The sequence below is a fragment of the Nicotiana tabacum genome, chromosome 9 (genome assembly GCF_000715075.1).
Source record: "Nicotiana tabacum cultivar K326 chromosome 9, ASM71507v2, whole genome shotgun sequence".
NCBI lineage: Eukaryota > Viridiplantae > Streptophyta > Magnoliopsida > Solanales > Solanaceae > Nicotiana > Nicotiana tabacum.
Window position 1 is genome coordinate 46,681,349 of NC_134088.1, and position 10,667 is coordinate 46,692,015.

The window sequence follows — 10,667 nt, forward strand, 5'->3', positions numbered from 1 at the left end:
TCCCAACTTCAGGGCAGAGCATGACACATTTAAGGAGGTTGTTACGCAAAATTGGGTGGCTGATTTTATTGGGGATCTTAGCATTGAAGAACAATACCGGAAACAAAAGGCAGGGATGAATTGGTTTTCAGAAGGAGACAAGAACACAAGATTCTTTCATAACCATGTCAATGGTAAGAGGCAGAAACTGTAACTTAAAAGGATTCAAAAAGGAGATGGAGTGTGGATTGAAACTCATGAGCTGATGGCCAAAGAAGTTGTTGAATTCTTTCTAAAACAGTTCACTCAAGAAGGGGATCCTACTAATCTTGATCTTCTGAACAATGTATCTGCTATGGTTATAGTAGAGCAAAACCTGGAGTTATGCAGACTGCTATGCAAATAAGAGGCGAAGGGAGCTGTCTTCTCATTGAGTGGTGATAGTGCAGGTGGACCAGATGGTTTCACAGGTATTTTCTATCAAGAATGCTGGGATATAATAGGGGAGGACATTTTCAATATGCTACAGGTGTTCTATAGTGGAGCTTCTCTACCAAAATCAATAACTCACACTAATCTTGTGTTGCTGCCTAAGAAACCAATGGTTCATACATTTTCAGATTTGAGGCCTATAAGCCTAAGCACCTTCATAAACTAGGTATTCTCAAGGGTGATTCATGATAGATTGGAGAAGATACTACTATCACTGATATCTTCCAATCAATCTGGATTTGTTAAAGGGAGAAGTATCTTTGAGAATATCTTACTTACACAGGAGATTGTTATGAATATAAGGTTAAGGGGGAAACCTGCTAATATGGTTATCAAGTTGGATATGGCAAAGGCCTATGATAGGGTTTCCTGGAAGTATCTACTACATGTGCTGAGTAAGATGGGATTTGCTGAGAACTTCATAAACATGATATGGAATCTGCTCTCTAATAACTAGTACTCAGTATTAGTAAATGGCCAAGCTTTAGGCTTCTTTAGATCTACAAGAGAAGTAAAACAAGGTGATCCCTTATCTCCAGCATTGTCCGTTCTATCTGCTGAGGTATTATCAAGATCCTTGAACAAGCTCTTTGGAGACGAAAGGTTCAAAGGTTATAGAATGCCAAAATGGACAGATCCTTTGAACCATTTGGCTTATGCTGATGATACAATCATCTATGTCTCTACTAATCTTTATTTACTAAGAAAAGTGATGGAGGTGCTAACACTGTATGAGCAGACTTCTGGGCAATTGATCAACAAGACCAAAAGTTCATACTATATGTATGCCAATGTGGCAGGATCTCTTTTCTATTCAGTAGGTGCAATCACTGGATTTCAAAAGGGTGAGTTTCCATTTACTTACCTAGGCTGCCCTATTTTCTACACAAGAAGAATGAAGGATTATTATAATGATGTCATTAAGAAGGTGAAAGAAAAACCGCACTCTTGGAAAGGAAAGCTATTATCTTATGGGGCAAGGCAACACTTATTACTAGTGTACTTCAAAGCATGCCTACACACATATTATCAGTACTGGATCCTCCTAATAATGTGCTGGAATATTTGCACAAGACATTTGCTAGGTTTTTCTGGAGTAACAAAGAGGAAGGAAGGAGTAAACACTAGACAAAATGGCTTAACTTATGCTTACCAAAAAAGGAGGGTGGTCTAGATTTTAGATCACTGTTTGATGTATCAAAGGCTCTATTTGCTAAGTTATGGTAGAAGTTCATAACATCAAAATCCACATGGTCAAACTTTATGTGGAACAAGTACTATAAGAAGGAACTACCTACAGTTGTTTAATTTAGACAAGGTTCCCATGTGTGGAGAAAGATGTTGGTGGCAAGGGAAGAGGTGGAACATGAGATATTATGGGAGATGAATAGGGGTTCTACCAATGTATGGCATACAAATTGGACTGGATTAGGTGCATTGTATCATGTTATGCCCCCAGAATTTTTCATCAATGAAGAACTACAGGAGGTGGCTAAGTTGAGAGATCAAGACAGTTGGAATGATCAGTTATTGGAGCAATCTTTCCCAGGTGATATTGCAGATCATATAAGGCAAGAGGTGCATTTTAATGGCAGTGATGATTACTGGGATACTCCTAGGTAGATGCCAACAGCTTCTGGCAGGTTTACAGTGGGTAGTGCATGGCAAATTCTAAGGCATAGGGCTCCTACAAATTTAGAATTCAAGATGTTGTGGACCAAAGGTCTGCCTTTCAAAATCTCATTCTTCCTATGGAGATTATGGAAAGGCAAGATTCCTACAGATGATCTATGGAGGAGAAATGGATATATGGTAGTATCTAAGTATTGGTGTTACTTGCCACCAAAAGAAGATTCTTTTCAATATCTATTCCTCACAAGTGATATTGCAGCTAAGTTATGAAAAATATTTCTTCAGGCAACAGGTATAATTTTCAGCATGATGTAGGTACATCAAGTCATAAGAGCATGCTGGAATACTCAATGTTGTCCCAAGCATAAGGCACTGATTTAGGTAGTTCCAGCAGTGATCACATGGGAGCTTTGGAAGAGGAGAAACACAATGAAGCATGACGGGTTAGTATCATTCAACAGGGTGATCCATGAGATAAATAAGACCCTACACTACCTAGCAAAAGTGGGAAATTCTTATATGCCAAATATCCCTTTATTGTGGCCAGATATGATTAAGTACTTTGAAGATTATAAACCGTATGTGGTGACCAAGAGAGTAGCCTGGCAGTTTCCATATGAGGGTTGGTTTAAGTGCAACACAGATGGGGCCTTTAAAGGTAATTATGGACCTAGTTCCTATAGCTTTTATGTGCGTAATTGTAATGGAAATTTGGTGTATGCTAAAGCAAAGGAGGTAGGGGATACAACCAATATTGTGGCTGAAGAAAAAGTTATTGTTGAAGGATTGGCTTACTATATGGAGCAACAACTTCGTCTTCTCATTATTGAGACAAACTCTTTGGCAATGAAGAGGATCATTGAAGGGGACTGGGATCCTCCCTGGTGCATTGGTACAAAAGTAAACAAGATAAAGGGGATGACAGACCAATTCAATGTGTTCTTTCAATATGTGCTCAGGGAAGAAAATGCAGTGGTAGATTATTTAGCTAACCTTATTTTCTCTTTTGCAGGTACAATCTCATTTCACTCATTATCTAAATTGACAAGTGTAGGGAGGAGATTAATCAATCTGGACTAAGCTCAAATACCTAATCTTAGGGTTAGGGTAAAAAGAAAAGCACCTTATTGATGAGCATAAATTTTAATTCACTGCCTGAGCTTGCCTCATACTTCTTTGGTGTTCTCTTCTGTGTGGTTGTAGAAGACTTCCCAGTGGTATTAGCATGTCATCATGCTCAGCCTGAGGGTGGTTTAACAGTATACAGAATTAGTAAGGCAAGCAGGCATTACATAGGTTACCCCAAAAGCTTACAAGGTGATATTCTTCCTATTTCTAAGGTTTGGTACAAGTATTTTCATGTTGTGTCTCATATAGGTTGGATTCATACCGCTAAAGAGGAGAGACAGTGTGTTCTTGAACTGGATAGTGTCTTTGATAATTCATATGGACAGCTGCTGCTTTATTTATCACCATGTGGTGTATTGTCTGATCATTATCCAGTGGTATTAGTGTATTCTCACACTCAACCTGGAGATGAGAAGGTAATACATGACATTATGTTCTAAGCAGTCAGCTATGGTCCAAAACTATACAGGAACATCCTTGGAACTGTCCAGCTAATCTACCATCTAATACTACTGAGGATCACTATGTTTGGAAATGGAGATCAATACTGAAGAGATCAAAATGGAGCAACACATGTGCTTATCAGATCTGGATAGCTTCTTTACAGTGGTGTGATTGTTTGGAATCTACACTTGCCTTGTCCATTGGAATCTTGTCCTATGGAATGCATACCCTGGCGCCTGGTGAGAGCATTAGATGTGCTATTTGGTATTTGCCCTTGGCACTTGGATGCACTTACACTACAAGGATATGGAAGCATACATCCTACTACTTTGTAATAGTTAGTTCAATTCTATTAGTTTTCTCACTCATAGTATTAGCTAGAGAGTACTATGCATTTTTTACTTTGTTTGGACACCTTATAAGAAAAGAAATTTGTACGTGAGATTATTATATGTATATATATATATATATATATATATATATATATATATATATATATATATATCACTAGGCAGCCTGCCTAGTGGCATATTTGCTTAAAAAAAGGAATCACAACTGAGATAACTCCTCGTATTCACATTTCCCAAGTTCAATCACAATCGGCCCCAAATAAATTTAGTTTAATAATCATTTTCCCTAAATAACTACCTGCATTTTAGCCTACCTTAGCTCACCGCGTGGCTTCAAGTAGTTCCCATACTAGCAACACGAGTATCAAGCCTACCTTATCTTATCGCATACGTATCAACCCCTAGCCTTATACCACCGTATCCGTATCAATATCACAACACAATCACAACTCGCACAATAAGTACCCATATGCCACAACTTGCCAAAGAATCAACAATACCAATGTTTCTACAAAACAAATCCCATGGCTCAACCACAATGTGTACAAGAATCTCAATGATAACAAAATGAATTGTGAATTTCTCAACAATAAAGATATCTCAACAATTAACAACTTCACCTCAATGTGATAATGACTTTTACACTTCAACACCAATAACTCAACAAGAAGATATTCCACGAAATAATAAATTCAAATAAAATTAATTCAAAAATATAAGAAGTAATAAGACAATAAGGAAGGTAATAACTTCAACTAAAGTATATATAAGTAAAATAACAAGCACGAGGTAGAATAAGTGTTGACAGTGTCAAATAACGCATGCAAGGGTAGATTAACACATAATAACTCCATCAAACAACTCCTCCTTAGGCCCAAAGGAATGTCATCCACCTCTAGGACGACCTCTACCTGGGTGACCTCTACCTCTAGTTAGTTGGCCCCCACCTCTGGTGGTTGACCCCCACCTCTGGTGGTTGACCCCCATCTCTAGCTAGCTGAGAGGGTGGCGTAGCAATCGCTGTCAAAATCATGGTACGAGTACCCTGCTATGACATACTACTGTGCAACCTAGGAAAAAACCTCTTGATGTGCCCCGTATCACCATACTCATAACAACCTACATTTAGATATAGCTGCTAAATCCGAGTCTATCCTTGACGACTAGAGTGACCACCATAGAAACTCTATACCGGAGGTTCGTCGATAGGGGATAGAGGCACATTGACTGATGACTGCCCTGGGCGGGAACCATAGGTACTATAACTGCATGGAGTACCATGAGAAGCCTGAAGTGCTTACTGAACTGGTTGGATAGCATGACATGTACTAATGTGACCCTTGTCTCTAGACGAGGCACCACTAAAACCACCAAAATGATAAGTCCTCTTATCAGATATCGCCTCTCTCCCCTGGCCTCAAATGTGCTCAGTCCTCCTAGGAATCTATTTCACTCAAGTGAAAGAAGTCTCAGTCTTGGCCTCTTTAGACATTTGAAGTATGATACCTTAAATAAGACCCTCTATGAACCTCCGCACCTTCTCCCTCTTCGTAGGGATCAGGATAGCTACATGGCGAGAAAATTAACAAATCTCATCTCATACTAGGTGACTGTTATACCACCCTATTGAAGGCTCTCAAAATGACTATTCAGATCATCTCTTTGAGTGAAGGGTCTAAAATTCTCCAAGAAAAGCTATGAAAACCAAGTCCAAGTAAGAAGAGGTTACCCTGCTGGTCTATCTATCTCATAAGTCTGCCACCACCTCTTGCTTGAACCATGTATATGAAAGACGCTGAAATCAACCTCATTAGACTCAACTAGTTCCATGTTACACAGAATCTCATGACATCTATCCAAGAAGTCCTAAGCATCCACTGAAGGCGCGTCACTAAAGTGAGGAGGAGACAACTTATGGAACTTATCCATCCTCTTCAGCTCAATAGCTGACATCGCGAGCCTAACATCAGGTTGTACGGCAATAATTGGCTGAACTACCCCAACTGGTAACACTCCTAGGGTCTGATATCCCTGAGCCATATGCTCATGGGTACGAGTGGCGGGAGTCTGAACTCCTCTCCCGACCTGAGAAGTGGTGGGTTCCATAAGAAACACACCAACCTGAGCCATACTCTATATATGGCCCACCATATGAACCTAGGCGTCTGAAGCACTAGAGTAGTAATAAACCCCTTTAGAATCTGTGCAGGTCCTACTGGCTCAACCTGAACCAGAATCTCATCCTTTGGATCCATCTGAAGCTCAATTGACGCTACCCTAGCATGGGCGTGAGTGGATATAGGTGTTGTTGTGCGTGCCTTGGGCTAGGCTCTAGCTCTTCCCCTGCCCCTATCTCTACCCTGCCCCTGCCCCTACCCTTGTCCCCACCTCAGCCTCTACCCTAGTAGAGGCTATGACCTGGGGCTTCGGGTCCTAATCGGTTGCGGCTAAAGCACATGTCCTCACTATCTCTGAGAGAATAAGAGAAGAAAGATTCAAACTTTAGGATAGAACAAAATCGCACGATAGAGAAAGAAAGAAAGGGAAATTTCCTAAAGCCTTATAGCCTCTTGAAGATAAGTACAAACATCTCGTACCGATCATCAATACTCTACCAAGCTTGCTCATCACTCGTGGGACCTATGCAATCTAGGGATCTGTTACCAACTTATCGTGATCCAAATTTCCAACCAATGGGTCGTGATGGCACCTAACACTGCTTGCTAGACAAGCCAGCACTGAATAGAAATAACGTAACAATAATGAGCATAAAACAACATGATATAATAATAAAAGATAAAGCCCAGTAATGTATAACAAGACTAAAACCAACACATGTCTAAAACTTCCCAAAATTGGTGTCACTTGGTACATAAGCTTCGACAGAATTACTAAATACAATATCTAAAATAATAAATACATTGTTTGATACGAATGAACAGTAGAAAGTCTAAAAGATGGGTGAATCAAGGCATGCAGACGAGAGTGCAACACTATCTCAAGTCTCTACACAAGCTAGTTCATCCTCTGAGTACCACTAGGTTCGATACCAAAATCTTCACAATGAGTACACTAGTGTAGTATGAGTACAACTAGCCCAATATACTCCATAAGTGTCAAGTCTAACCTGGACGAGGTAGTGATGAGGCTAAGATAAGATGCCTATATATAAGCCTTTGCAGTTAAATAACGAGAAAAATAACGAGAGATATAACAAATATAATGACAAGAGAAAGTAGCAAGTAAGATGACAAATAGGTAACAAGAGAGATAAAACGTGTAATAGCATGGAGAAATAGAATGAGGAATAATGAAAGAAACGACGAATGTAAACAACCATTTTTACTTCCACAACAACACCAAACAAGCCTTTCACAACAGCTCTAGTCCAAGAGATTGACAAGGCAACCATGAAACATCATAGCTAAATCCTCAATCCGCATAGTAAAAGCAAGTAACAAAAGGACAACATATCAAATAGCACAAAAATACTCATCGTGTATATTCAGTCTTCCTCACTCACGGAACCACCCTATCATACAATATCTCTCAACCTCAAAGCACGGAAGCACCTATCGTGCAATATCTCTCAACTTCACATCACGGAAGAACTTGTCATACAATATCTCTCAACCTCATAGCACGGAAGCACCCATCATGCAATATGTCTTATGCTCACCAAGAATACATAAAAATTATTACCAAACAAGGTTAGGAGCAACAACAAAATCAAAAAGAGTGATTAAATATAACATACCAGAGGAGAGATAACCATCACTTTTGCACCAACATCCAAACCAACATTTTAAGAATTTCCATCGCCCAATATCTCAACAATCCCAATAGAGCTATCGATATGAATAATATCAAAAATTTCATGACTATTTAAAGCAAGTAAGACATAATACATAAAAGGAACTTGACATAGACAAGGATAGTTCTACCCTCATGTTTGACTCATATCAAACATATATACACTCATTACCTTACATATACGCCACTACCAATACATATAGCACATAGCAAATAAATCAAATTACATCCTAATTTTTATAAATCAAGATTAACCAAGATACTTACCTCTTTTCGAAATAATTCACCCTTCCAAAATCACCTTTACTTTACCACAAACCTCAAAACCATATGAATCTAGCCAATTAATACTCAAATAAGTCAAACAAAAAAACTTTAAAACTATTCATTTACCCATATGGTCGAAATAAAAAATTAAACCAATTCCCATTTACCCATTCATCCCCGAGTCCAAATATGAGTTTTATGTCAAGATCCGGCCTCAAATCGAGGTCTAAATCTCTTATATTTAAAATCCTTAATTTATACCCAAAACCCCTATTTTTACTCTATGAAATCTTAGATTTATGGATAAAAATCAATGGAAAGTGATAGAAATTAATCAGAAATAAGTTAAAGTTATTAACCCTTGAAGTTGGGAAGAAACTTCTCTTCAAAAATAGCCTCGCAAGAAGTCTGGGTTTCAAAAAGAAAATAAAATAAGCAAATCACGAAATCCCCTATTTTTAATTAGTTGCAGATATTGCAATTGCGAGCTGTTGTCCACAATTGCAATATCCGCAAAAGCGAACAGCTAGTCACAAATGTGAAGCAACCCCTAATCCACTTATTTCGCAATTGCAACTTATATATCGCAATTGGTAATGTCACAAATGCGACAAGGACCTCGCAAATGCAAAGAAGGTACCATTGCAAAAGCGAGCTAAGATTCGCAGATTCAAAGCTGCCCAATCCTCCCCTATTATTGCAAATGCGAGCTAGCACTCGCAAATGCGAGACTCGTATTTGCGAACATGCCATTGCAATTGTGATGTATGCAGCCCCAGTAATGCCCAACTCTATAAAATCACTCTGAAACTAATTTGAAACTAACCTAATCCCCTCAGTCCCCATTTCAAACATTGACACAAGTATATAAACTTCATAAGAACTCCTTCGTAAGCTCAAATCATCAAAATAGCATCTACAGTCAAGAATAAAACATCAAAACTCAAAAATTTCAAACTTTTTTTAAGTTTAAATTTTTAACTTTTTACGTTGAAAAGGCCTTGAGTGACCCGGGAACCCAATCAAATATGAGTACAAGTCAAAAATTATCATACTAACCTACCGAAATCGTCAAAATACTGATCCAATATATTTTACCAAGATTGTCGACCGTGGTCAACTCTAACAACTTTTTAATTTCAAAATCACGTTTTCTTTAAACAAATCAGCTTTAAACTTCCTGGAAATCAAAATGGAATACGCACGCAAGTCACAAATCATTAAATTAGGCTATTCAAAGTCTTAAACACATAAAACGGAAATTTAGAACTCAAAATAACCTATCTGGTCGTTACATGGGCAGATTGTAAGTTGGAATTTTGGGACTTAGCTCATTTTTTCTCATTCTCTCTTTGCTCGGGCGATTTGGGTGCTTCTAAAAGAGCCAATTTCATCATATAACCTATGGAAAGTTGTTCCAACTTGTTGTGGGCTAAATACATAGATTATATATGAAATTTAACATAGAAATGGTTCGTTATTTTGGAATTTTTGTTGGAAATTAAAGCTTGCTAAAAGGAGATTTGACTACGAAATTGGATATGAAATTGGGAACAAATTATATTTTTGAGTTCGTGGTGCTATGGATAATATTTATTTTCGAGAATTTTTGAAATGCGTGGGCCTGAGGTTAATTATTACTAACTTTTCGTGTGGGGTTGGTAATTGCTTCTTATTGATAAATTATGAGTTCTTGAGTATGTTTAGACTAGTTTGTGCACTCTTTGTCTAGTTTTAGATTGTTCAGCATTGGTTTGAGGTGTTAGAGTGGTGTTGGAGCCGGTTATTAAATTTTAGAGCTAGAGTAAGTCTCTTGTGTGATCTTGTAAGAGGGAACTTATTCTTATAGGAATTCTATTTTCTATATGTTGCTTGATTTAGGAGCTACGTATATGCGAGGTGACAAGAGTACGTGCGTATGCTAGATTTTTATACGCCCGGGTAGACTAAGACTTATACCATGCTTAGTTGTACTACTTGAGTTAATCTCGTCTTTTTAAATGGTTTAATCCATGAATTAGCCTGAGACTATACTTGCGTAGTTTACCGAGCCTTGATATTCTAAAAGACTTGGTATATTACTTGTTTGGCGATGGGGTTATACTTTCACTTATGAATTTACTCATGTGGTATTTATATGTTCAAAAGTTTCAATACTTTTATGGGATGGGGCCATTTTTCTCAGCAGTACACTTATGAAATTCCTCAATGATATTCTTATGAGATCGAGCTGATAGCCTCAGCGCTATTTCTATGGAATTGGGTTGTTCGCCTAGGCAGAATTATGTGAAATATTTCGATAGGTAGTCAGCGTGTATATGAGCACCTTGACGGACTTGTACTTGGTTCTTTTATTCAAAACATGTTGTACATATTTTTATGCTTTGTTGCTACTTGTCATGCCTCATACATGTCTACTTTCTTATGTATATTAATTATTGGACTACTAGTAAGTATCGATATCGACCCCTCGCCACTACTTCTTTGAGGTTAGACTAGATATTTACTGGGTACCCCGTAGATTTACGTACTCATACTACACTTATGCAATAATTGTGTAGG

The 10,667-nt window shown here is 38.1% G+C and overlaps 1 protein-coding gene across 1 annotated transcript; it reads left to right on the top strand.

Annotated features, from left to right (window-relative positions):
- Positions 1 to 244: 244 nt before the first annotated feature.
- LOC142163877 (uncharacterized) lies at positions 245 to 1,599 on the top strand. The gene is made up of 4 exons (XM_075221028.1): positions 245 to 337; positions 755 to 835; positions 929 to 1,316; positions 1,400 to 1,599. Exons 1-4 carry the CDS (start codon positions 245 to 247, stop codon positions 1,597 to 1,599), a joined length of 762 nt encoding a protein of 253 aa, XP_075077129.1.
- The last annotated feature ends 9,068 nt before the right edge of the window (positions 1,600 to 10,667 follow it).

Coding starts and splice junctions, on each gene's coding strand:
- LOC142163877 (XM_075221028.1), top strand. CDS start 245: ATGGCCAAAGAAGTTGTTGAATTCTTTCTAAAACAGTTCACTCAAGAA. Junction 338..754: donor TGAACAATGTATCTGCTATG/GTTATAGTAGAG, acceptor TTACTTACACAG/GAGATTGTTATGAATATAAG. Junction 1,317..1,399: donor AATCACTGGATTTCAAAAGG/GTGAGTTTCCAT, acceptor GTCATTAAGAAG/GTGAAAGAAAAACCGCACTC.